The sequence below is a fragment of the Hippoglossus hippoglossus genome, chromosome 7, assembly GCF_009819705.1.
Source record: "Hippoglossus hippoglossus isolate fHipHip1 chromosome 7, fHipHip1.pri, whole genome shotgun sequence".
Classification (NCBI taxonomy): domain Eukaryota; kingdom Metazoa; phylum Chordata; class Actinopteri; order Pleuronectiformes; family Pleuronectidae; genus Hippoglossus; species Hippoglossus hippoglossus.
In genome coordinates this window covers 25,240,006-25,268,003 of record NC_047157.1, presented here as the reverse complement: position 1 = coordinate 25,268,003, position 27,998 = coordinate 25,240,006, and the positions used below count along the sequence as shown (strand labels likewise).

General features: G+C 43.4%; 1 protein-coding gene across 1 annotated transcript; it reads right to left on the bottom strand.

Moving 5' to 3' along the window:
* Positions 1 to 27,846, bottom strand: LOC117764843 (formin-A). Its single transcript, XM_034590925.1, has 17 exons — positions 27,699 to 27,846; positions 26,482 to 26,610; positions 25,654 to 25,728; positions 25,050 to 25,223; positions 24,764 to 24,921; positions 24,411 to 24,593; positions 23,412 to 24,078; positions 23,077 to 23,242; positions 16,983 to 17,094; positions 15,597 to 15,687; positions 14,473 to 14,559; positions 8,899 to 9,051; positions 7,067 to 7,196; positions 6,911 to 6,943; positions 6,415 to 6,512; positions 5,400 to 5,483; positions 1 to 552 (listed from the first exon to the last, which is right to left on the bottom strand). Exons 1-17 carry the CDS (start codon positions 27,801 to 27,803, stop codon positions 451 to 453), a joined length of 2,547 nt encoding a protein of 848 aa, XP_034446816.1. The 5' UTR covers positions 27,804 to 27,846; the 3' UTR covers positions 1 to 450.
* Between the last annotated feature and the right edge of the window lie 152 nt (positions 27,847 to 27,998).

Here is a 27,998-nt window from a genome sequence, read left to right as displayed (position 1 = left end):
GCCGGGCGAGGAAACGTCCCTGACCACGGCCCCATTACATATTCAGAATAATCACACCCCCGATGTACACCGGCCTCATTTGGCCTCTAAAGTCGTCTCTGTGTTTGTTCCTCTGCCAGCAGAGCGTCTCACAACCGAGGGTTCTAATCCTCCACCGGGGATTTGTCTCAGAGTAAATATGGAGTTAAAGGGGAATCAAACAAATCACTTTTATAGTCACTACCATGATTTCAGCTCATTAGCATCACTATGCACTGTACAAGGAATCATAAGATAAAGTATTTGTACAACAAAACAGGTGAAAAAAATACAGAAAACCACAGAAAATATAAATCCAAGTAACATTTTCCTCCATATCGAGTAGCGTTGTTATTGTTTTTGAGCTTTGACTCTGTTTAATAAGCAGTGAGGTCTCAGTGGTCACAGATAAGTACTTCACACAGAATAAACTCATAAGACTTCGGCGTGCGCCCTCTTGAAGTCGTGGAGGAACTGGCAGACCAAGCCGAAGAGCTCCTGAGAGTCTCGATCCGCAGGTTCACCGAACTTGACCTGGACGAGACAGAAACAGGATCGGAAATGAAAAAATATTACAAAAAAAACTTTGAGCAATTACACCTTCTGACACCTCCGAGCTTATAAAAGTTATTTTCCAATCAACAGCTGCGTTCACCTCCATCAGCGAGCCGCTGCCGGGGACGTGCTCATTCTGCTCGACGATGGACTTTGTGATATAATTACTTCACATCCTGCCTCAGCATGCGATTCATTGTTTGAGTCCAGTGATACACGGAGGTGAACATGAGTTAACACTCCAGACCTGGGGGGGGGGGGGTTCAGGGTCAGCCACATGTCACTAATCCTCCAGTCAGACTTTATCAGAGAGGGTCACAGCGGCTAAGTGAACTAATTGTCTTCCTGTATGCTGCCGACTGTGCAACTCAAAGTTCAGGGTCAAACTGAGGCGCTAATCATTTTATTAATCATTATATTTGACAGATTCTAAAGATGTATTTCCGCATTATGTAGATATATGAACACTAATACGCAGGATATACTATGTATTTTATTGAGCTTTTACCAAGTTACCATGCACCAAAAAATACACAACAAAATAAAACTGAATCCCTACAAATGAATGCAGTGATGAGTTAATTAAAAATGACGTGTGACACCTTCACTCCTGTGAAACGTCTCGTACGAGGGTAAATGTTTTTACACCGACACCTCCGACGGGTTTACACAGTCGTCAGGTGTCTGTTTGGATAGTGACAGTTGATTATCAACACCTCCTCGTATCAAACTCTCACATCTGATATCAGAATACATTTATACACGCTGAGCCAAAAAAAAACCGAGGCGCCGCTCGTTAGAGGAGTGAAAGTGTTTCCACTTTAACGAGGGAGGATGAGGAGGATAATGAGGATAATGAGGTCGCTGGCTGCTTGTGCATCGTACCTCGGTGCTAATACACTGCAAAACAAAGAGGAGACAACAAGGTGAGTCTGAGCCCCTTTATCTCCAAGCTGGTGTCAGACAGACATGTATGTCCATTACATCAACACACATAAACAGTGTACATATTTATTATAACACAGTTTAGTGAAGCTGTGAGCAGAGTTAAGTTAATAATAGAAATTCAACTCGACTAACTCAAGCCCTGCTGCTATAATATTATGAAGTATAGTACAAATACTATACATTCATATAAAACTACGTTATATTACAGCTTCAGTATTATGTGTTATGACTTTGCTGATAAAAAATCAGCCAGTATGAGTCTTAATGTACTGAAACACTTTTCTTTTACAGAATAAATTATGCAGAAATGTATGTTTACATTTTACATTCAATAATTATGTTTATTTTCTCAATTCAAGTTCTATACTTGGTTGTATTTGTGTTTTCTTTACAATTATTTACAATTTAAACTGTAAAATATCAGTATAATAATAATATTATAATATATATAATATATATTACAATGTAATATTGGTATCAGAAACGTTTTAGTCTGTAATGTCGGTATTAGTATTCCATTAGTAGTCAGACTAAATTGAGGAGGTTAAAACAAAGTGATATCAAAGTACTAATCTTACTCATGCGGCGTCTTAAAGATATGAATGTTATGAACAGAAACTGGTAACGTGACGTCACTGTTCATGTTACGATGAGTCACATCGTGTGAAATAAATAAAATATAAATCAAATGTCTCTCTCTCCTTTTAGAGCATGTGGATGTTTTTTTCAAATTCACGCCTCAAGAGGAACAACTGCAAAAAAAAAAAAAAAAAAATACCAACCTCCCTAAACTCAGGCCCCAAAACTTTCATGAGCCTCGTCCATGTTTCATAAATTTGCATGTTGGTTGTTCAAAGGCATCGTTATGAATTCAGCCCTTGACAAGCTGTGACACAATGTGACGCCTGTTCCCCAACCTGCTGCTCTCTTGCAAAGCAGCACAGCCCAGTCAGCCCCCCCCCCCCCCCCCCCCCCCCCCCCCCGTGCTCCTGAAGGGATTGACTGTATATTCAGGAAGTTTCATTCGCACGATATTAGACCAGGATCCCAACACACGTCATATCCAGGGAGGGGCAGGGACGCAGGGACTAGAGATTGAACTGTGTCTGTCTTCGGACGCCACTGGTTTGACTTTGGCTAAACTTTGAGGGACGGCGCCTGGTGTCGGGACACGAAACGGCCCGGTAGGGATTCTGCAATTCGAAAAAAGTAACATTTCTACCTTTTATTATTCATTAGAGAGCAAAGAAATCGCCCGAACTTTATATCAGATATCTCTTCTTTTGGGTTAACTGTGATTTAAACATGCGGGGATGATGGTACATTTTGGCACCGCTGCCTGGTGATTAAAAATATAACTCCTGGCCTGAAGGGGGACACGACAGTTAAAGGTCAAACTGTTAAACTTTCAAAGGCCACGGGCGCTACACCACTTTTTAATGCTTAATACCGGAGGGAGTGATTTACGTTAAGAATAAGACTTTTGGAATTTAACTTGTGAGGACGCTTCACTTAAAGAGGTTTGACATTTTGGGGGGGAAAACGGTTGTTTGCTTTCTTACCAAGAGAAAGATGAGAAGCTCGGCTACAGGAAATAAGAATCTACAGGCAGGAAGGAAGCTCTGCTCGTCAGTATGTGGGACACACGCTTTGAGGCTTTTGTGAAATTGTGGCAAAATTTACATTCTGAGTGGTTTTTATCTGCAGATGAATTCATACATTAGCAGCAGGACTCTTTGCACTTTTGCCACATTCTCTACTCGACTGAAAGCGAACAAACCACGAGGGTGCCGCTGCAAATAGTCGCCCTCGAGTGACCTGCATTCCCGGATTCACAAATCAGATTCTAATTTGCAAGATTAACTGACTGGGAGCCGCTCGAAACAACACTACGCCACCATAACAGGTAAAATGTGAAATTAATTAGATTTTGGACGCGTGAGAACTGAAAGATTTGGTCAAAGCTTTACAGCAGAAATTTAATTTCCATGGTCAGACCATTTATAAACAGATTCTACATGTGGATGTGTAGAATCTGTGGGTGAGGGACAAGATGTCTGGTTTTATCTGCATTCAATGTGCAGATAGCTGTGGATAGAGATTAGCAGAAACTCGCTAATTGTGAGAAAACGTAGCTGTCGTCTTTCAACTCCAACTCCATTGTCGCATTTCACGATATTCCACGTTTGTTTCCTCGTGTGCAAGCTGCAGAAAAAGCTTTGCACAGGAACCTAATTGTCGCCCGAGTGTAACACAATTCCTCACCGGGCCTAAAGCTCGCAGCCTGGCTCTGATATCTCAGCGCTCGGATACAGGAGGGGGGGGGGGGGGTAAATCCACTCTATGATGATGGATTGCCCACAGAGATATGGGAAAGGTGAGAGAACGGGGCTCTACTTTTGTATTGATTGTTTTTGGTGGGGACGCCATAAAAAGAGACATAGCGCCTGTTAAGATGTCAAATACAGGCTGGAGCTCTATAAACCTCATCTAACCAGGTTACTGGGCAAAGAGAGCATTCTCCTTTATCCACCGTGTTGAGAGAAGGAGGGAGCGCCGCCTCCGCTGAGTCTGACGACGCGTGCGGCGGAGGAGTTTTCTTGATCTGACGTGGAGTCAAATGCTTAAAGGGAAAAGCAGCTCTCAACGAAACTCATTAAAGACGTGTTTGGTTCTCAGAGATTCCAGTAAAACATCAGATCAAAGACTTTAAAATGAACAAGTGCATTGTTTCATTTTACTGATATCTTCGATCTACCAATTCAAGAAATCTCTCTCTGTCTGGGTATGTATTATTAAGTGCACAGTTGTCGTCTGTGCAGGAGTTGGGACGGGACAGCGAGCCGTTAACATCTGCAGACCAAGTTGAACACGTCTTCTTCTACGTCCACCTACAGGAAAACGTCTTTTCACTTTCCACGCCGAGTACCGAGCACGATCAGATAAGCTACAGGGACGTAAATCTGCCGTACTGACTTCCTGCACATTCCAGAAATCTCTGTCTGTCTGTGTGTGTGTCTCCAATATCTCGACAACTGTTCATCTCATCACCTTCACACTTGGTTTGTGTACTGTTAAGCCTCCAAGGAAGTGCAGTGTCGAATTCGGTGCGATTTAGACACAAACGTTCAATATTAATAAACTTTTTACAAACAGGCGACCAGCGCTCTTTAGCAGCGGCGGCTGGGACGCATCAACGTCTGATTCCCCAGTTCAATGTCTGCGAACTTTGAATAAACGTCTCTCAGTGAAGTTTCGGAAAGAAAGCGACGAGCAGCATCACCACAGGCCAAGCAAACAACCTGAACAAGAATTACACCGAACACAAATTACTTCTCCTCGAAACCAATGAACCAGAAATAGAAAAAGTGAGATATGTCTCCTTCTGGGCTGATTCATTTCCTCCTTTTCAAACCACATCACAAACCCAGTGGGGCTTCTCGTCCAGCTCCTCGCTTTTAATAATCTGTCGAGCATTCGTGGACGTGACGTCGCACGTCATCAAGGGTCGGGTTGAACTTATCTCTCGCACCTTCTGACTCACACCAATTATTCACTAATCCTGAAGAAAATCGTCCACAGCATCGCAGCATGTTTTCAAAGATGCAAATCCGAGGCGCTCGCTTTTAAATGTTCAAGTGGACGACGCGACTCTAGATTCTGTATCAGATGCGTTAGATCCTCAAGGGCGACCGGTGCAAAGGAAGTAACCTTGGTGACGTCCTGTGAGATATATGTAGAGTAGCCTCCCCGTGTTCGGTGGGGAGATAAGATGACAAATAATTGAAGGGGCCCATCTCGACAGTGCCGGCGACAGAGGGCCATCCATCTCCGTGGGCTGTACAAAAGAGATATTGCTGTAATAACTCAGGGATTACCAGTATGACAGAGTAGAGTTTCTTCATCTCCTCACACGTCTTGGTCAGGGCAGCGAGAGTCGAGTCGTACGTCTCAATGGCCGTCTGGGGCGTGAGAGAAAAGCACAGGGAGCTCCGGTTGAGTTTGTTCATTAATTCATTCGTACGTTCATTGAGTCAATCATTCATAAAGGCCTAACCCACGTTTAGAGACGGAAATCCTACTGTGTTTCAACGTTAAAGGGTCAGAATAGACACCAGATGCATGCCAGAGTACTGGAGCATTGTAATATTGTCTCAAAAGTACTTTTATCAATGAATCCAGGACTTTAAGGCTCTTTTAGGCTCAACGTTAGATACGTATAAGGAAACGGACGGAGCCTCCTGTCCGTACTCTGTGTTCAGTTCGTCAGTATTTGTACACGTCTTCTGAAAGTTTACAGATACAGAAGGAACAGACGAAACGTGGCAGTACCACAGGAAATCATCAGGGGGCAGTGTAGCCAATAGTTTAATCAAGACTACATAATACACGAGGATGACATTTCTACAATGGCAGAACTTTTAAAGGAGAAACTTTACGAGTTGGTGTCTAAAGGATTTAGCCTCTTTCTCCACCGATCCCATGTTTTCAGGAACTATGTGCTGCCCTCTAGTGGATGTATTGCTCAACAACCATGGTAACGTATGTAGGACAGGTAGCGGAATATGGGCGTTTACGTCATTTTAAACCGATTTATCTCTTTTCATACATAAAGTCAGCGTAAATGAGTCCTAACACTGTGTCTGCGACTTTTACTTAAGAACAAGATCCAACACTAGATGTCGAATTTGCTAATCTTAGTAAAAGTGGCCTTTCAGCCATTTGTAACAACAATCATCGGATGCTGGTGGTAAATAACAGCGACGAGCCAATAAGAGACGAGCAGAAGAAGGTTGTTAACGGTTAGTTTGGGTCCGAGACGCTGGACGCAGTGAATACGATGTTTTGCTTATTGAACCTTTACGTGAATAAACTGAGGGTTTGCTAACTCACCTTCAGGTCTCTGGAGAATTGTGGGTGATGAGTTTCGGCATTTCTCTTCTTGGAGGTTTTTCTGTACTGGATGACTTTCTGCAGTTCATTCTTCAGGACTGAGGCAACACACACACACACACACACACACACACACACACACACACACACACACACACACCTTGGTAACCATCCATCATATTTGACCACTGAAGCAAAAAGTTGCTTTAAATCAGATGCTGTCTCCTGTGCGATAAGGTGAAGTGTTGCATTTGTGCTTGTGGCAACTGTTTGTAAGTCATCACACAGACAAGATATTGGATCGAGCCTGTACAGCCCCTCGACAATGAGATTACGGTGTTTCCCCCCAAAAAAATATATATATACTGAAACTACAATTACAGACAGATCTAGTAAATGTTAGCGTCACACTTCCTCTCAGATACCCAACGTCGGCACAAAAGAGGAGAGTCAGATTTACGTCTTTAAGCACAGTAGTAAAATTTGATCTACTCACCATCCACTTCTGCGGTCAGGCCTTTGATGGACGCTATCCAAAACAGAGGGGGGGGGGGGGGGGGACACACACAGTTTCACCAAACAGACCCTTATTTGAAGAGAACCATGCAGATATAATTTTTTCAGCTTTGATGAAATCTCGATTAGCGAATACCTCCAGGGACAGTTTCAAATTCTGCCAAGTCTTGGGTAAAAGTGGCGAGGCCTGGCTCATGCAACATGATCTGCTCCACAAGGGCATGGAGCAAGGTGAACGTCTTGTCTCGCCCACGGAGCTGAGAGAGCTGGGGGGGGGGGGGGGGGAGAAAGAAAGAAATGCAGAGTGACAAAAAAGGACACGGTGTATTTCAAAAACAGCACAAGGACATAAGAGGAAAGAAGACATGTTGTATATCTACTGTATGTGTGCAGCTTCCTTGCTGAAGGTCGGGGGAAAACATTTACAGCAGTTTCTATGTTTCAGCTTCTCTCATAAAAGCTCATGGTTGTAGTCGAGAGGGAAGCAGCAACACTTACTGTAGCAGCACTATTTTCTTATGTCTGTGTAAAGTGGTAATGATGACTCGAGCTGTATTGCACTTGATGGTGCCATTTAATTGGAATGCAAGAGGGGCCTCTCTAATCCTCTGATAGGCGCTCGTAGTCCTTCTCTAGGTTATGTTGTTTACCAATTTAAGGCTCAGATAAGCCTCTGAGGGCTACGTATACAAGACATGCACCAAACATTGATGAACCCCCCCCCCCTCAATTTGACGAGAGTGCGTCTCAAGCAGCGTCGGTTTACACTTCTCGATTCGACCTGGAAACATTCGCCTCGGCTTCATTAGACAGAGCAGAGGACGTTTTACTCCGGTGCCAAGTGCCGAGAGCGCTGCCCCTTAAACCCTCCGGGTAGAGGAGGGAGGAGCGGTTCAAACTGAGTCCAGAGGAAGGAAGGAAATACTCTCACATAGGAACAGAAGAAGAAATGCACCCGTCAACTTCCGAAACCTTAAAGGAACAATTTTTATTTGCCACAGGGCATGTGATGTCTGTCGGCTTATTACAAGCTATAGTTACTATTTACTGTTAGCCATATTCACGCTTTATTGCAGCCATAATTATGCTTTATTGTTAGCCAAAATTACACTTTACTATAAGCCTTAGTTACGCTTTGTTGGTAATTGTAGTTACACTATTAGAAACACTTTTTTGTTCGCCCTAGTTACGCCTTTTTCGTTAGCCATGGTTACATTTTATAGCTAACCATAGTTACGCTTTATTTGTATTTGTATTTACACTTTCTTATTATTTCTTTTAGCTACACTTTATTAGTTACACTTTGTTGGGAGCCATAGTTACACTTTATTAGCCATAGTTAAAAAAATTTCGTTAGCTATATCTTTACTTTGTTGTTAGCCATAGTTACGGTTTATTGTTAGCCGTAGTTACGCAGATGGGACAAACTAAAAGCTGGTGTCTGTCATTTCAGGTCATTCTTGTCATTCATACACTGGTGTATGTTCACGTGTTGATGTTTGTGACAAGTTTGGTTTTAATTTGTTATTTGATGTCATAGAAACGGAGTAAAATGTCTCGATTGACAGCTGAGACTGATTGTGATTGGTCAAATGTGTATGTTGTAGTTTTAGAGAGGCCCTCCCCCATTTCCCAAATCTTCAATTAAACCAGAAAACAGACTCACAGATCCACAACTAGCGAGTGACTGCAGCGAATGATGGTTCCCTTCTAAGAGATTCATCCACTTGTAGCCAGACGCGGAGCAAAGTTTCATTTCTCCCGTGAAGACCGGCGGCGACACGATCACTCAACTGTCGTCATGCTTGTGTCAAAGACCCGAGCGAGTCCGGGCGATCGGACCAGGGAGGGCGAGGCCGAACATTGGAAGAAGACGCACAGAAGCCCTGCAGTGTTTATCAATGAGTCGTCTTATTAGCCCGGCGCTGCATCTCAATCAAAGGTCAGGCAACAGCGGCGGAGTCGTACTTTAGTCAAGGAGGAGAGGCGGAATCCCTTGGCCTTTTCCTTCCCGGCGCTGTCGTTGAGGTAATTGCCAATGGCGAGGACGTACTCCAGCACGGACACGAATGACCTGCCGTGGCCCAGCTGCATGCACATTCGGATCTTCTGGTTAATCAGCTGGAAGACAAACACAGAGGCACAGAGCAAAGTCATTTTCAATTCTGTGATCCAAACACACATGAGCCCTCGCATTCCTCTTCAGCTAATCCAGAACGCCGCCGCCCGGCTTATCGCGGGGACAGAAAGGTACGAGCGCATCGCCCCGGCGCTCGCCCCCCCGTACATGAGGCTCCCTGTTAAACTTTGTATTGATTTTTTGAATTCCATTGCTCACTCTTAAGGCCTCGAATGGCTTGACAGAGCCGTGATGGTTGCTCTGAGGTCACAACTCATAACAAAGGGTGGCCGAGCTTTTTGCTATTAGAACCCTGACTTTATGGATCTCACTAAGACGGACTTTAGTCTCCGGCTCCTTTTAAATCCCTTCTTAAATCTTCTGTATTCAATGGTTTGACACTGATGTTCAACGCTACTATTTACTGTCTCAGCCAAGGAGGTAATCTTTCTATTTAGGGTTTTTTTACTTTTGTCACCTTCTTTAAGATGATGATTGCGATGGGAAAAGCAACCAGGCATATTTGGGGGGGACTGATTTCTATAAGTGTGAGTAATCTGGTGCAGTGTTATTGAATTCCAGGCCTTAGTGGAGGGATATGTACGCTACCGAGGTGCCAGTCTAGTTTATATATATGATTTTATTTATTTAATCATTCAATTTTTTCAGTTTAGGCCTCTGCTACATAGATAACGTTTATTATTATTCATTTCTCCACACAGGACGGATGAAGGTACCAGGTCTGAACAGGGTGTGTCACACAAACACTGTCCGGAGACTCATGTTAAAACGCAGGTGTGAACAAAGCCGCTATGAGATTTTAAGTGGAGCGAGTCTGATGCTTGTTTTCTGGGTCTCTGTAAAAAAAATAAATAACTGCAGCTTTGAGTATTTTCCATGAGTGGAGTAAACAGCTGTCTCCCAGCACCTCATTTAACCTCATAACATGAATAATCAGGGCCGTGTTGTTTGGCTGGATTATTATTTGGTATGCAATTGTGTCAGGAACAAATATCCCTCCAGAATATCGCTCAGTTTCCCTCCTCAACCCGCTCGGAACAGATCCTGTTGAATATGGATAGGAGTCGTATTGAAAACCTGAATAGCAATGAAAGTGGGGGTTTTAGGTTTTTGCCAGTGCCGTGTTGGAGGTAAAAAAGGAGCCGATGCTGTGGGAATCGTAGTCCTTGACAAAAGAGTTAGCAAATCCAAACGAGCTCCACGCCAACCGACAGCAACACTCCCACCATATGCTCCGGTTTTAAGAATAACCTCCGCTGGGACGGAGCCGATTTACACAGAAGAGACAAGAGACACCCGGTTTGTTTCAACTGGCTCCGCCCGGGACCATCTGCACCAGCAGGACCAACCATTGTAGCTCGTATGAAAGATAATCGCATGTTACAACTTGTGCTTTGGTGCCGGGGAAGTTCTCAAAAGTACCTCGATTGTTATTATCAAAACTTAGAAGCACGATGATGTACGTCGCTTGTTAATTAAAAGAGAGAAATAAAAATACATTTTCCAACACTAATTCTCCTTGTTCATTGTTAAGCTATAACATTTTTTAATTTTTATTTCCTGTAGAATGTTCAAACTAGTTTTTAAATCATCTAGAATTTGAGATCATGTAGCTAAACTAATGTGATGGGTGAAAAGTGCATTTTCTAACTACAATTACTTGTCTGCTTAAGTTTTTATTTAATTTAAGTTTAAGATTTTACCCAATTGTTTATTATAAATAGTTTTTAATGTACATTTTCTTTCAGATTAAACCACTGAGGTCACCATGTGTGGTCAGTGTCAAACATCCCACGCTGTTTAACTTTACTTTTCCAACTTTTCATCGTAAAACTGTTTATAAGTTAGTTCACGTCAGTAACGCTCTGTTCACACACTAATGATTCAGTATAATTATATATATAATATATAATATGATTTATCAGTAAAAGTGACCAAACCACTACTCGAGTACTTTAACTACATTTTGCTGCCAATGTGAACTTTTAGATGAGTAATAGGATTCTTCACGCAGGACCTTTACATGTAAAGTAGTATTTGTATATACCTGTATTCCTCAAGTAAAGGATCTGAGTACTTCCTCCATCTCATGGGTCATCTGGGGCTTGAGTAATATCGTTGGACGAGATGTTTGTTGGACATTTCAGTTGGAGCCAGATTGTTGTGCTCCAATTAACTTATTTCTCTCTCTCTCTCCCTCACACACACACACACACACACACACACCCCTCGCTCGCCCATGTTGTGAGGAGTGGGTGGAGCGTGGCCTCGTTTGTGACGGTTTCATGCCAGATGATTTCCATGGAAAAGGAGAAACGGGGGAAGCGATTGTGTGCGTCGCTCATCACTGGATGTTGTGAAGCAAAAACAAACCAGTTAGTCCTCATCCTCTCAGGCCTTTGTCATGTAAAACCAACAAATATACCGTTTAAAACCACATTCGGTAAATGTAGAAAGTTATGCTTGGTTCATTTCCCCACCGGTGGTAATGCTGGTGTTTGGGGATATGGCTATTTCCTGGCGTGGCGCCCGTTTCTGTGTGTTTTTTATCGTCTGATACTGGCTGTGACCTCTGGTTCATTCTCCTCCCGCCTGATTCACATCCTCATTGTGCGTTCAAGTGGCGTCGGAATAATCAGACAAATTATGTCATCACAACTAATTGACATAATTTCACAATCAGCTTTAAAGTAGCCTCTACTTTCATGCAGACTTGCAAAGTGCACGTCTATAACAAGCGTCTCTCGTACCTTTTGGCCAATGCAGACGTTTTAAATCATTAATATATTAATTATCTCTTTTCTTTGCTCGTCCTTACTATGCAAATATTGGAGAGAGGCGTCACCGTGTTGTTTAAACGCTCTAAACACATAAACACAATACATTTTGTCAACAGAGCCCATACACAAACGCAGCAAACTCGAATCAACAACTACACAACTCTAGAAAATGGGACCTTCCGAGAAACACAATCAACTCACTCCACTGACTCAGTATTTAGGGATCGTTCTCTTCACCACTGCTCTGCCTGAACGTTGTTTTACCTCCTGCTTCTTCGGCCGAACCTGGTCTGACTCCAGACTTGTTCTTGTGCCTGTTCGCCTGCTTCCTGCTTTTATTCTCCTGCCAGAATCCTTCACTCTCTGCAGTTCATCGTCACGCTCAGCCAGCTCCTCCGTCACACTGGATTCAAACACCCTGATCCCAACCCCGGACTCTGGACTGTTTCCCATGTACCTCCGTTTTAAAGCTTTCTTTGTTACGGACCAGTTTCCCCTTGCACATTATTTTGTACAGAAACATTTAATTCCCGTTGTTAAATACTTCTTCCAGCGTCTCTAATTGTTTTCTGCACATTGGGTTACAGTTTAAAAGCAGGGATCCCGAAGATGGACACCAACAGGTCCTCAGGTCAGAATCGCTCTGCAGCTCTATTTCTCTCTGTATTCGAGTTCACGCTGACGTTTGACTAATTTAAATCTGCAGACGTTGATTAAAATCCCTCGTTCAACTACAGCCAGACGATTGCGTCACATACCAGAGGCTTAACTTCTGTTTCACTACCACTTTTATTGGCGGTGCGATCAACAAAACCCGCTGAAGCGTCCACTTTTTGTTTTCTGCATCGGGGCTTCGGGGGGACATCTCCGTGTCCACGTCTCTTCCTGTCCCCTGCATCACTGGCTCTGGTCTCTGTGTCTCTGACTCTCTTATTTATATTTGGAAACGGGTTCAGACAGCAGAGGAGGAGAGAAGGAGAAAGGTCCCGAGTGCAAACTGAAAGTCTGTCACACCGGCAGTGAGACGTCGAACCAACGAGGACGCTGGAGGTGACAAACAGACCCCCCCCCCCCCCCCCCCCCCCCGAGCCATGTCTGCCAGGAGGAGAGGAAATCCTCCTTAAATGTTGGAGCCTGAAGAAGTCTGAATCAAAGCTTTAAAAAAGGATGTTGTACTGTAACGCTTCCTTACACTACATTCATATTCTATAAATATAGATTTCAAGGTTTTAAATGTTTTGATCGTAAATGTCATTTGTCTCATTGTCAATGGATTAAAATGGAAATTTATTAAAATAACAATAGTCTGGTGAACTAGTGCTAAAAACACTATGTCCTGTGAAAACACCCTTAGACAGAACAAGTTCAGTGCACTTGCCTTTTTTAAATTGGAAGAATTTGGTCAAATTAAGTAGATACAACACAATCTTAAGTAAAATTAATATTGCAAACATAATTATCTTTTCTTAGGCTTTAGATTTTCTTCATGAGTAAGATCAACACCGATTTTACAGTGTGAGACAGTGACACTCTAAACTGTGGATTATAGATTAGAGAGCGACACACTTTTCGTCACAGAAAACCACAAAAACACAAATCTGATCGAAAAAAAACACCTTTTCTTAAATAAACCCGAGGCTGCCGACGGAGAAACGTCAGGTGGAAACCGCCGAGAGCAAATTGAAACTTAATGAAATTGCTAATCTTTCTCGTCGAGTCCTTTCGCCGGCGCACGACATGTTGGTGTCTGAGTTTTAGACAAAGAAAAATGACTGTCAGAGGCAATGGATTACGGCGTCATCACTCTTATCCGGTGTTTCTCTCCTCGTTCTCCGACAGCAGACGAGAGATTAGGACTGAAGCACTGATGCTGAAAGAAACAGGAGCCTGAGAGAGAATCAAATAAAAAGAAAAAATGGCGGCAGAGGAGCTGGGAGGGTTTTTCCTTGTCTTACTGCAATATCTTCCCCCCCCCCTGCAATCCAACAACCACAATCCTGTGAGAGTTAACAATTAGTCTGAGTAATGATGAAGCTAAATACATCTGGCGCTTTGTGTGTGTGTGTGTGTGTGTGGGTTTGCAAAACGCACACTGAGAATGTGCATTTTGAATATGTGTGATTTTCCTCCCTCTTCACTTTAACCTTTATACATTTTTAAATCTTTGAACAGAACGAAGGTAACTTCCTCCCTTGTGAGTGGTTTTTTTTATTGGCTTTCTGATGAAGATAATAACTGTGCATGTTTTACACCTTCCACGGAAAAATGGAACTTGATTTGATTAGGATTCAGTTTTTTTTTTTGTGTCTTGTCTCCATCAGATAAAGATGAGCTGTGTGAGAGTGGCTCTCAAACCTTTCTGCTTCCGAGACACTTAACCAAGCGGCAAATAGAAAAGAAACGACTTCACTCACCACTTCAGACATAAAAATTCAAACTGGAGGCGGAAGAAGCTTTCGTGTATTAACGCCAGTTTGTCCATAGATGTTCTTTTCATTCACGTCCCTCTGAACATTAGTGTTTGCATTAAGGAATAAATGTACGTGTTTGGTTTTTACACTTTCTCAGCTTGAGGGAAAGGACCAGACTTCGAGCTTTGAGGAGGTGCAGGAGTAAACTCACGGGCTGCAGGTCGCTCATGCTGATCGGGAGCTCTCTCAGAGTCAGCAGCAGGTCCAGCTGTTTGCTCAGGTAGGGGATGTTGCACATCTGCAACAAGGGAAGAAAGATGGGAGGGTTAGAAGCCGCGGGAACACAAAGGAGAATCATCGCAACAAGCTTTATCCATGTGAGGATTCAGGATTATGTGAAGCTGCTGCTGCAGGGAGACACGGCCGCTGGTTGGCTGCGGCTCGCTCTCACAGTCTCCAGCTCTTTGGGCGAGATTACCTGAGGTGAGAGCGAAGTGCCGCCGGCCTGTCGACAGGCTGATTTAACAGAGAAACTTAAGGCTCGACACCTTGAAACGATTGGCTGAGCTGCCTCGTCGACCTCTGTGTCGGCGCTAACCTCTAATAAATCACTCCACGTTGTCAGAAGCGTCTCGCTCCTGCACAGGAACCGTCTCCCAGAGGCCAAAGGGCACCGGGTCTGACGGGAGGTTCAGGGAAGATGTTGGGATGAGTGTTAGTTACACAGACCATGTAATAACTTGGCTGTAAAATGATTCTGCTCATCCTGTCACATTTAAAAATTTCTAATGAGAGGTTAACAGATTCCACGCCGAGGTAACACTTGTAATTGAATTCCCTCCCGGGTTTAAACTGTGCTCACACGTCAGTCGCTGAGTTTAAAGTCGTCACGTTCTCATGCATTCTGCTTTCTCTCGGACTGATGAGCAGAAAAGTTGAGCTGAACGAGACAAGGCTCATATTGGATTTCTGCTTTGGCAAAAGACTTTAATGTCCCAGTGACCTGAGGACTGACATTATTCAGGGAACATTCGAGACTTTGCACACAAACGAGGCTGAAAGTGATTTAAATCTTGTTTTTTCTTGCGTTTCTGCAGGTTTTGACTTATTGTTTTTTGGTTTTAACAAAGATCTTTTAAAATGGCCTCAACAAAAGTAAGGACACGGCACAGGAGTGGTGACAAATCAGTGAACTGTAGTGTTTTCTTCAGTGAATATCGCAGGCAGCCATGCTAGCAGCTCTATGACAAGAGAAGGGGGGAACAGAGGAACAGCCAGCGTCCCAAACTGGACTCTGTAACCCTGAAGCCTCTACTGGGATGTGGTGAACTGTACCTCCAGCATGTACTGGTCCACGATGTGCAGCTCCGTCACTGGGCCCTTGTGGGATTTGTACATCTCCACGTCATCCATGGTGGGGACGTACCTTGAACATGGAAAACAAACAATCACTGCTGTTGAGGGACGGAGACACAAAGCCACACACAGGCTTTGAAAATGTATTTCATCGAACGGCTTCTTATCGAAGGTCACGGGCTCGTATACGTCAAAACACAATGTTCTGTCAAAGTTAGAGCAGTTGTCTGTTTTTTTCCACATGAGAGATTTCTCATTTTTCTTTGTCTTTTATTTTTTTTTTCTCTCCTCTCTCTATGTTGTCGTGGGTGTTTTGAAGCTGCTGACAGCTGTTGGATTGTTTGATCCCTGTCAATCAAATCTGATCAAAACAAATTCACAGAGTGCAGCAGAGGCACAGCAGAGATTCAGAGTTTAGTGTTGTACAGAAATATGAGATTTGTTCATGTTTGAAACCTCTCGTTCCTCCTCTGTCGCCTGCACTTTTCCCCGTCTTAGTTATCACTTGTACTTTGTCTCTCTCCCCTGGACTGAAGCCATGACATTGATTTCCTGTGGCCTGGAGAAACGCAGGTGATTAAAAGCCAAGTGCTGCTGATGGCCCCTCGTCAGCTTCTGTAAAGCAGTGAGACGCTGAGGGGCAACGGCCATTTACTCACTCGCACTGAATCTGAACCGCGTCATCTTTAAATTGCACCCCCCCCACCCGTCGTTTCCACGCGTCCTGACCTCAAACCAAAGGCATTCACTTTTTCATGAACCAGGGAATGAGCCACCGGAGTACCAGCGCTCATTAATACTGCAGCACCTGTTGGGAGTGGATCTTTCCAGACTGTGTTCCTCAGGCTTATGCCGCGGCGCATTAAAAATATATATTACGTTTTCATAGAATAAATAGAATCCTCCACAGCACATTAGATCACTCTGGTCCTTCAGGAGGTCAGGTTCCAGGGCCACTGAGCAAACGGCAGGTACGACTGCATGGAGGAGCGTTTTTTTCCCCGCTGTCGGAGTTAAATTCCCGAGGGCACGTCCACAGCTTCCGTCTCCACGAATAACCAGATATACAATTTTTATTAGTGAGCTGCTCTGGTAAAAGGTTCTGGCATCTGCTCTTTAGTATTAGAACGAGAGTGAGAACCGCTTTCCCCCCCGTTTAACTTGGTCCTGACTGAACCGTGCACTCAACATCTCCCCCGTGAATGATTTGCCAAGCTGCCAGTTTCCAAAGGATCTGTCCCAGCAGCCTCCCACGGACTCGGGGCTAAAGAGGTTGTTGTGTTCACCCCCTCAGGTTCACTTGTGACACAATAAAGAAATCAACACAAAGCAGCGTTTTGTGTGTCTGTGTGTTGTTAGTCGTACCTCCGCAGGGACGTGATGTGCCCGTCAGACAGGCCTCCGTCCTTCTCGTTAACAATGAACAGTTTGTCCTTCAACTCTCCCGGCTGCACTGGGAAACTTTTGAGGAAAATGTCTGGAAGAACAATGGATCAGGAGAAAAAAGTCAACACACTCAACGGGACATGAAAGTGTTTCCTCTTGACAGATCGTCTTCTTATCCAGCGATGAAATGACTCAAAAAGCATTGTGAAGACAAAAGGGTCCTCTGCTTAATTACCCCCCCCCCTGAAAGCCTGAGGGAAATGCACAAATTTGCATTCTATCAAGTCAAAGCTTATGTGACTCTTTTTGATTTGTTCTATAGAAAATGTCTCTTTGCATAATTCAGGAGCTGAGGGAAAGATTCATTAGGAGTTTTAGACACACATGTAAAAGACAACATGAAACAGCCCGTTGGACCCGCTGGCATCGGATGGTTGACGTATTTTTATTTTTGCTTTAGAAGCTTCAGCATCACAACTTTCTCTTTTTTGTTAATTTCCGTAGTTGCCAACTTAGTTGCATTCAAGACTTTTTTTTTCCTGAAGTGCAGCATCAATTAGTCTGAACTAAACCAAACAACTTGAGCCCTTTCCTGTCACATTTTGAAACCGATGTCACTCAGGCGCAGCAGTTTCCTTAGATTCTGCACAAAATGTTCACTTAAACAGTTTTAAAACCATTAAGATGCAGATAACCTGTTGATTTCACACTGAATCCACATTATCTCTCAAACACATCGGCTGTAGTCGTAGGTTTCTAGCCGATCCTGATATGAGACCACATTTAAATCCAGATTTTTATTTGGATCTGCACCAAATTGCACGGACGTAAATCTATTTATTCATCTACTTTAATTATTCTGCATTCCACTTCACTAAAGTGGGAAATATTTCTACTGCAGTGCATTTTATTTAGAGCCACAGTTGCATAGATAGTTATTTTACGGATTAACATAATTCATCCAAATACATGATGGGTTCGTTAAATTCTCTGTATTTGCATTTTCTATTCCTTTATACTACTTTGTACTAAGTGTTACTCTACTATGTGTATCTGAAGGCTATAGTAAGTCAGGTTTGTCTGAGAAAAACATAGCAGCTGGGTTTAATGGGTTCTTTCACAACCAATACTGCATCAGAGCAAGTTTCGGAGTAATCTGTGAAGTACTTTCTGCATATTACAAACAAACCAACAAACTAGAATAGCACTCAGATCGCATACTTCCGCCCAGGCCCAACAGCCCCCTTAAATACAATCAAACTGCACCAAAGTTCACTCACTCATAGAAATATGTTCCCTAAATATGCCTGATTCTTTTCATCAAGATCCATGAATTTGTTCCCTGGGAAATTGGAGAAAATGTCAAACGTGTGTCCAGATCTGCACCAAAATGTAGTAATTCTTTCCTGGCCCATGTCCCATCCTCCCACCAGCGTTCATGGAAACCTGTTAAGTAGTTCTTTACGTAATCCTGCTGACAAATAACCAAACTGACAAACAGCACAGGACCTCGCTGGTGGAGGTAATGAGGGAAATCACGAAGTCAAACACCAGAGAGAACGTCGAGCAGAGTCCTGACGAGTTGTGGTGTCGCATGTGGCCGACAGAAACAAACACAAACACACACGAGTGCAAATCGAGCCCTTTGTTTGACTGGCTCTCAGACAAAGTGAGCAGTGAATTAGACTATGGAGAGGAAGACTATGGAGAGGAAGAGTATGGAGAGGAAGACTATGGAGAGGAAGAGTATGGAGATGAAGAGTATGGAGATGAAGAGTATGGAGATGAAGAGTGAGTCCCACCGGCTGCACCGAGCCACAGGTGTGCTTTTAATTAGGAGTGCGACAAAACCACGACAAATCTCATCCAGTGGAAGTGTTCACTCAAGTTCTGTAGAGTTTTAATTATTCTTCAACTCCATCACATTGCAGAGATTTGTTTTATTTTTTAATCTGCTGCAAATATTTATATTATTATTTGACAACAATCTTTACCTCTATTTTTTTAGATATTTTTTTAATACAGATTGTTTTAGGATTCTACATTAAAAGAACATTTTTAATCAGTTTATGTTTTAGCTTGTTATTGGCTTGGTCTCGTCTATAACTATAACTATTCTCTTTAAAATCTAATGATTTTAATATTTTACATTATATTTATCTTGTTTGTTTTAATTCTACTTTGTGAAGGACTTTGTAATCTGGATTTTCAAAAGTCTCTAAATAAAGACAATACTTTTATTTCATGAGCTGTTTGCTGTTTCACCAAAGAGACGTTGAAGATGTTTTTAATTTAATCACAGTTTGAGACCAAAAGAGGTCAAATCAACCAATAATTCACAAAAAACTAAAGTTAAAAGTCTAAAATATTGAAGTAAAAATAGTTTTCTCCTTCATCCTCTCACAAACTCTCACAGCCCCTCGGATTTACTTTATCACCCTCTGGAGCAGCCCAACTTAGAAACTATAAAACACACAATAAAGCGTAGAGTGTAAATAGAGATGGACGACCTGACAGCTCCCTGTAAGTGTCCCCATGGCCTCAGGGTGGCTGCTGTAATATACTGCAGGTCATATAAGCCGCCTCCTCCATGTTAAAGGACGGGACACGGACCAATCAGGTAGTTTCTCATCACACTGATGTTTGTTCACGTGCTCGTTTTTCATATTAAGTTTTAATCAGTTATTTGATGGTATAGAAACAGGGTGAAACGTCATGATTGACGGCTGAGACTGACTTGTGATTGGTTGAACACGTCTAAAGTGAAAGTCTTTAAAATAAAGTCATTAAAACTCCTCCAGCTACAACAGTAACTTTCTGATAGATTGATCCATCAGCTGTTAGGTCCCTGGATCAGTCACACTTTACTTCTTATACATTGATTAAATTCTGTACACTTAATACTTCCATTCGTAGGATTTTTGAATGCAGGAGGTTCCCTTGTTATGAAGTACTTTTACACAATATCTTTGGTACTTTTACCCAGTTAAAGGATGTGAGAACTCCCTCTACCACATTTTTCATGTATCTGTACTTTACTTCATTAGATTTATTTGAGGTATTTTTCACTTTTACTCCACAAATGTCTTTGTATACTGTAAAATCCACTTTCTACTCCATTACATTTGTACAATGTGTTACATGTTCATATTGTTGATTTCATGTTTTTAAAAGTTATCTATGAACACCTGACAGAGATTTGGAAGAGACTCAGTCATAATAGTATATCTTTGCATTAGAGAATAAGAAGTACTTTGACTTTAATACTTTGAGTACATTTAAAAGCAATTACCTACTGACTTTTACTCAAGTAGAAAAGTTTGTGTCTAGTTGATCTGTACTTTTAGTAGTGAAGTAAAATGTTGGAGTACTTCCACCACCAGTGACGTAAAACTGATTTAACGTTGTGTTGTCATGCAGAGAAGAATCCCTCACAGCCATTGTTGTGTTAGAGAATCACATCACGACACAAACACACACCCACAAAACAAATGTGTTGGTATCTCTCTCTCCATCTGCTCTGTGGGCATTTCTCAACAGATTGCAATCAAAAAGCAGAAAATGAGTTCACGTCTCGTTGCTGCAGAGCACTTACATTTCTATAAATAAGCACAGAGATCATTACAGCGTTTGTCCTCAATGTGCAGCTGATGATCACCAGAGGAAAACACAACAAAACCCACGACACAACAGTAACACAACTCTCTGTCTCAGTGTGTAACAGTGGTTTTTTAGAGTCTGTGCGGAGGAGGTTGCGAGCGGCAGCTTCTTTTCTTCCTGACGCCAATTAACAGCTGTGAGTTTGTTTGTAAATTATTGATCGTACAGTTGATGCGTGTGCGTGATATTATCTGACGGAGGTGGAGTCGCACTGACTGCTGAGCCGGTGCAATCTGTGTAAACACAACGTGAGCCTTCGCATGCACACCGGCTCCCAGTGCATACTGGGATCAGAGGAATGAGAGGGAGTGCGGCACAGAATCAGATATGAGCTGAATAAACAGCAGGAATTTAGGGAGGTTTGAGGTGATAAACATGCAAACAAGAGCACAGTGGTGGTGGAGGGGGGGGGGGGGGGGGGGAGTGTGTGTGAGTGTGTGTGGGAGGTAAAGAGAGAGAGACAGAGGAGGAGAGAGAGACACAAATCATATTAACAGCTGATGTTTTCTTATGAGAATCCTGGAAAGTTCCTGTGATTTTTTTGTTGTGGTCGTAAACAGGTTGAAGTCGACTCTGCTCTGGTTTTATTACCAAACAGAAAAGTGTAAGTGTAATTGAAATGCACTGATGTGATGTGAATCCATTTATTCATCTACTTTAATCCCAAAATTATTCTTCGTGCACTATTGCTCCACTTCGCTTTCGACGGAAACATTTCTACTGCAGTACATTTATTTACAGCCGTACTTACAGTTACTTATTTTGCAGATTAAGATGATACATCCAAATAGTTGATGGCTCCCATTAAATTATATGTATTTTCATTTTATATGACTTTATACTAAGTTTTACTGCGCTGCACGTTTCTGACAGCTACAGTGAATCAGGTTTTACTGACAAAACATAAACTAATACTAACTAACACTTAATACAAATATTTTTATGGGTTTCATGGAAATCCGGCCAGTAGGTTTTCTTTTTTTTTTTTTTTAGGCCAACAAACCAACCAGCCAATAAACTAAAACGTCCCTCATTAGAGCGCACACCTCTGCCAAGACTCGTAGAAATCAGTTCCCTGAACTTTCATCAAGATCCATGAGTTATTTGGATCCTCTCCAGATTTTAACAGAATCTTCCCCGACCCATAAAACATCCTTCCACCAAGTTTCGTGTAAATCCATCCAGTAGTTTGTGTGTAATCTTGTTCACAAACAAACCAACAAACAAATCGGCCAGGGGGTGAAAACCTTGGTGGATGTAAATATTGAATATTACTATATACTTGTTTTCAGGACCACAACAGGAAAGACAGAAACACAAAGCACCTCCTCCTTCTCCTAACTTCTTTCCTAACATTCGCAGGAGGAGGAAGCTTCGGCCCTGAGTTCGCCTGCCGGCGGCCGTCACTCGTCTCCTGCTCCCGACACAACCCGAGTCTCCAGGTCCGGCCGGAGCACAAACTCTGAATCCTGGTTGTCGCCTGGATCCCTTAATCCATATTTTATATAAACGCGTGAACTCTAATTATGTTCCCAGTCTGCACATTCCCTCTGATTCCATTTAGCAGCCCGACCCACCACAAGTGTATCGCTGCCGTGTCTGTGGCTCTTGGAGGACCCGTGAGAGGGGGGCTCCTGAAACGCTCTCCCCTGGCTTTGGGTCTTGAAATATATAAAAAGCCACACGCAAGTTAATCAAAAGTGAAAAGTCATTAGATAAGAAATAGAACATGTTCCACTTCACAATGGCTCTGAGCCGCATGGGCGGACATGACCCTGGGCCGGTGACACACTGCCCCCTGCAGGCACAGTTTCAGGAACAGCCATGTCTCTGCTTCTCTTTAGAGGCTCAACCTTTATTCTAAAGAGTCAGCTTCATTTTAATTGGACAATTTAAGCCTGATCAAGCCAATTTGACGATAAAATTAGAAATCCTGACATTGTTGCTGTCCCTGCTGAGATGCTGGTTCCTCTTTCTAGGTGTTGCCGCCCTCTGGTGGTCGTGAAATTCACTGAAGCAAAGAGCATCTTTATTTTACTTGAAGGTTCAATGTGTCAGATTTAGGTGAAAGGGATTTAAAATAATCCGGAATTGATGTTTTCTTTACCCTAATATGGGCCCTTTATATTTAAATACTTTATATTTAACTACTTTATATTTAAATACTTTATGTTTAAATACTTAACTGGACGAACTAAACACCTTTTGAGTTTTTTATGACAACTGAAGCTACAACAGGTTCGTTGTCATGTTTGGAAGGAGAGGGTGAGGTGAGGGGTATCCAGCTGCAACATGCAACTTCCCCACTAGGTGTCACTAAATTCCACACACTGAGCCTTTAAAGAACCACTTTTCAAACAACATGGATATTATACTATGCTGAGAAAGTCTCATCTTCTTCAGCCGTACTCACTGAAGTTGTGTGCGATCTTCTGGTTCAGCATAATGTGCTGATGGGCGTTACTGTGCTCGGCCGCCTCGAACCCCCCCACATCTTTGACGGCAAATTGCTCGCGTAAGAGCGACGTGTCGATTTCAATCGTCCCGGTGCCTCCTCGTATCCAGAATGATTTTGCAACCTGTCAAGAAACAAATGGATCTGAGACCAATTCCCGACGCTGAGGAGATATGAAACTGACCTTTCTGTGTTTGCTGAAATAATAAAACGCTGCATGCACATATGATTAATTCTCCCTAATGAGAAACTGTGTAGATTTAAAATGTGAAATCTTGTTAAATCGGTGTTACCTTGTCTGGGCCCACCAGGTCCCAGTGGAAAGCCTTGGTGCGATGTTTCTTTAAAGCGGCCATCATCCTGAAGGGTAAAGGTGGAGGGGCCGGGATGCTCGGAGGCGGAGGCCCCTTCACATCCGGCGATCCCGATTCCTTTTGAGGAGACTCTGGGCCTGTGGGGGAGGGTGAGAGGGGAGTGTGGGGGGGCTGAGGGGAGGCAGGTGAGGATAGGGGAGCGTCCCTGGGGGAGGTCGGTGACGGGACCTGAGGGGAAGTGTCAGGTCCAACGACTGGAGCAGCAGCTTTTCCACTGATGCAGGGTTCAGGAACATCTGATGATTGATCTCCGCTGCTGGACGTGAGATCTTCAGTGGATTTATCAACTGGAGGACAAATCCCAGACTCCACATCTGTATCTGCGTCCTCTGCTTCCTCTGCGTCCTCTGTGTCCTCTGCTTCCTCTGCTACCTCTGCGTCCTCTGTGTCCTCTGCGTCCTCTGCGTCCTCTGCGTCCTCGGCGATGCTGATGTTTCGTAGAATCGCTGTTTCCACAAACGCGTGTTCGCCCATGGACTTCCTCTTCCAGTCTACACACAGTTTGTCGATGGCGCTGACCCAAGCATCTCGCTCCCTCTGGACTGCTCCTCGGGCGCCGGTCTGATCCGACACAGGCACTTTGAATCTGCAACAAATCAAAAACATTAAACTCAACTTTTACAAGAGGGACCAGAGAAGATCTTCCGTGACTCTGCGGTGGCTTCAGCTGTCGTCTTTGGATGTGTCTGCCCCCTCGACCCAGCAGAGGTGGTGGGTGAGAGGAGGATGATGGTTAATAGTAGAAATAGTCAAGGTCATATGACCATTATTGTGGTGCTTTGAGGTCAAAGGTCAAGGTTGCAGTGACCTTATGTGACCACTCTTACTCAGGGTTTAGGACAGAGGATGTTGCACCTTGATTTGTGAATATGGACCTAACAAATACAATTTGATTGATTGATTAGTTGATTGACTCACTTGTACTCATTTTTGTGGGTGATCAGGGTGAAGGCGTCCGGGCTGGGAGGTGTCTGCACGCTGGTGTCCCCGTCTGACAGGTGAATCACGGTGGACACGGCGGGCGTCACCTCGCCGTCTGCGGGGCCTCGACGGCCGAGGGGGACGAGTGTGAGCTGCCCCGGGTGAAGCTGGACCTCGTACCTGCAACAAAGTGAAGGAGGAGTAACTTTTAAAACCACCGAAGATGAGTTTCAACTCCATAGATGCTTGATTTCATATATGCACTTCCTGGTATTGGCTACTTCAAACCCATTTGGTACAGAGAGAACATGACATCAACCAAACTGTGACTTTTAAGATGCCGTCCGTACTTCACCCATCTCAAAGACGCCAGGCCTCCTCTGTGCAGCAACAGGACGCCGTCCCGGAGGCTCCGCGAGGCCTGAGGCTGCTGATGAGCTTCTGCATTTCCCTCCTCGCTATCACTGTATATGTTCGTGTAAATGACCTGATTCACCAGCTGCATCATCTGGTCACAGAGAGAAAAGCATCAGTCCCAATGAAAACATCGACACACTACACGGTAAACATCATTCCTATGAATTGTACAGAGTCGTATTCAGTCTCTTTTGAATGAATCCTCTCACTAAGTCAGACCTTGTGTTTGTCCTCCAGCGACGTGGCCTCCAGCTCGTAGTCATGATGTCCCCTGAAGGAAATCGTAAACCTGGAGCCGACGCCGTCGTCGGAGCTCTTGACGATGATGAAGGGAAGTTGTCGCTTGATGATTCCTTTCTCGATGCTGCACAGCATCTTGGTGTTGAAATCAATCTGGACGGTCACAGTCACAGTATTTAGGTAATACACCCAGTTTATTAGGTACACCTGGCTCAGAAATAGTGCAGTAACACAATGGTACGGCAACAAATACAACCTTTATGAGAGTTATAGTGTAAATGTTATTACCTCCGACTTCAGTTAGTGAGGATTACACAAAAACTAGGAACCAGGAAACATTACCAGGAAACTTGGTGGAAAGATGTGGTGTGATTACATTAAAGTTTGGTGCAGATCTGGATCAGAATGGGGGATCCAGGAATTTCTTTTCACTTCCTTTGACAATAATTAATGTGAATAATTCATAATTAATATTTAGGGGACTGATATCATGTGTAATTTGGACTGTAGGGCCTTGGTGGAGGTATGTGGTGTTCTACTCTGTAGTTTTTTTTGCTTTCTGTTTTTTTTGTGTGTGACTCACCTGAAGAACCCGCTTCTGCCACCTGTACCGTCCGTGCTTGTGAACACTGAAGTTGTACTGTGACGGTTTCTGTTCCTGTTGCCAGAGAAATGTAAAAAAAAAAATACACTTGATGGGAAAACACCTTCTAATTAGTTTCCAGCTCAGCCGTCGGTCAAACTCCACCTTCTCCATTCCTTCATGTAATGACACCACTTCAGGAATCAAACAATCCCCAGAAACAGCTTTAAAACCGGCCGAGCGGCTATTTTCACACAACCGTGTTCACGCAGCAGAAGAAAAGACACATGAGGAACAGGTTTGTCATTTTATAAAAGTCCAGTTTCCTCCAGCTTCATTTTACAATCACAAAAAATCAACGCAGCGATTTAGGACGTAACTAATGTGGGATTCCACGTCAGAGCGTGATGATTGAAAGCAGGAGCACATGCAGCTGGTCCCCCCCCCAAAGTTAAATATCACATCTACCGACACCCCTGAAGCTAATTTACATGCTGTTCTTGGTTTTTAAATCACAAACAGGGGCGTTGCAACAAGTTATGCAAAGCAAGAAGTGGCCTGGGGCCCTGAGCTGAGAAAGGGCCCCTGAGCATATGAATCCAAAGCAACGACAATAATGTGAGATTCCCCTTAAATTCCAATCACTCCGTAAAACTGCACATAAAGCTCCATCTCTAGAGTTCCCCATGAAACAATAGAAATCTATTCCACAGTCAGGTCAGAAAGTCATTCTGCTGATGTCTTGAGAATATTTGGGGTCAGGGGTCAGGGGTTAGGGGTTAGGGGTCTGGGGTCAGGGTTAGGAAGCGCTGATTAAATAGTTTTTACCTCTTCGCCCAGGCTCCGCTGTTGGAGCAGCTGATCCCGGTCCCTCCTGGCCTGGTTCAGAGCGTCCTCGATGGACAACTCTCCGTTCTTCACCTTGTTCATGATGCTGAGCTGCATCTCGTTGCTCAGCTGAAATCACAGCGGCACAACAGGTCAGGTCAGATGTGTTAACGCGGGAAGATAAATACGTCTTATCAGGTCGAGTCAAGTCAGATGTGTTTATATAGCCACGTTAAGAACGACAGGAGTTGAGCCAAAGTGCTTCTCGGATGAGAGAGATATCAGCAGAATCATAAAAACAGAATCAGGCTGAAGCAAGAAGCGAGATTGAAAAGGTAGCAGGATCAGAAGTACTGTATCTTAAAATCACTTCTGAAGTTAGGGAAGAAGACAGGTGTTATAAGCTGCCTTTATTTGAGAGATAAATTCCTATTTTGAACTAAATATACTGTATGTGAATGATTTTGCATCATATCTCCCAGAATATGCGTTAGAAATCTATCCGTTATAGGTTTTATTGCATTTAATAAAGAGTTTTTTAATTAAATTGTATTTGTGTAGCACTAAATCATAACACACTTTAGATATCAGGATTAGATCAAACTTTATTGATCCACACACCAGGGTTGTTAAAGCAGCAGGCAGCTCAGAACGAGAGAATACAAATATGTTTAAGTATGAACATTATATATAAACCTTTCAATAGTGGTTTGTAAAGAAATGTTATAAAGTAAAGTGACATGACCCCTTTTTTAAATCTCCAGTCCGTTCTTTACAGACGTGCATGTGGATCAGACAGATTTTTTTCAGTTTCACAAAGGGAACAACAGACGGTGGCTTGTGTCGGTCTCCGTTTCAGTGGAACAGTGAAGAGGAACCACTGTACGGTCAGTGTGTGTATCTGTGACACACACGTTGTTACAGGAACACACTGCCGTCTCTCTGAAGATCTCCTCTCGCTGCTGGAAACGTCAAACAGCAGGGAAGTTGAAATGAGGAAGTGAAAAGACACCAACAACAGAAAACCACTGGAGAGACTGAATCGTGACTGTGACCCGTCTCGCTCGGCTGAGCTGATGTTACTGGAAGTGAGAGGAGTGTTTTTCTCTGGAACTCAGAATTCAGTCAAGCTGCTGTCGTCTGCAGAACCATTGATTTCAGGCTCTAATATCATCAGAGCCTGGACTTTTATTGCTTGAGGTAAAGTGAAGTCCTACCTTTGGCAAGTCGTCCGTGTATCTGTCCGTTCTGGATGCATTCTCCTTCTTCTTCGATCCTAAATTGGGCATCATGGTTTTCTTAGGTGCTGCGTGAGAATCCATGCTGTTGCAGCAAAGATGAAGGGATGAGTGTTTGTTTTTTAGTTTTTTCTCATATGAAACTCACACGGAGATCTGCTTCTCTGAAGGGGAAGAAGGAAAGTGGCTGTGATTTGTGTCACATTCTGCTCCCGCCCTGCTGCAGCTCCGGTTACATTCTTGTTCCAGGTGAAGCCGCCACACCCACAGCAGCACAGC

Bases quoted from the DNA above. Each gene is read 5' to 3' on its own strand.
- LOC117764843 (XM_034590925.1), bottom strand. From the start codon at position 27,803: ATGGATTCTCACGCAGCACCTAAGAAAACCATGATGCCCAATTTAGGA. The intron at 17,095-23,076 runs GTGAGTACGGCT...TTGTTCTTCCAG, and splicing joins GAAGATCGCACACAACTTCA to ACATTTTCCTCAAAAGTTTC. The intron at 6,944-7,066 runs GTATTCGCTAAT...TGTTTTGGATAG, and splicing joins ATTTGAAACTGTCCCTGGAG to CGTCCATCAAAGGCCTGACC.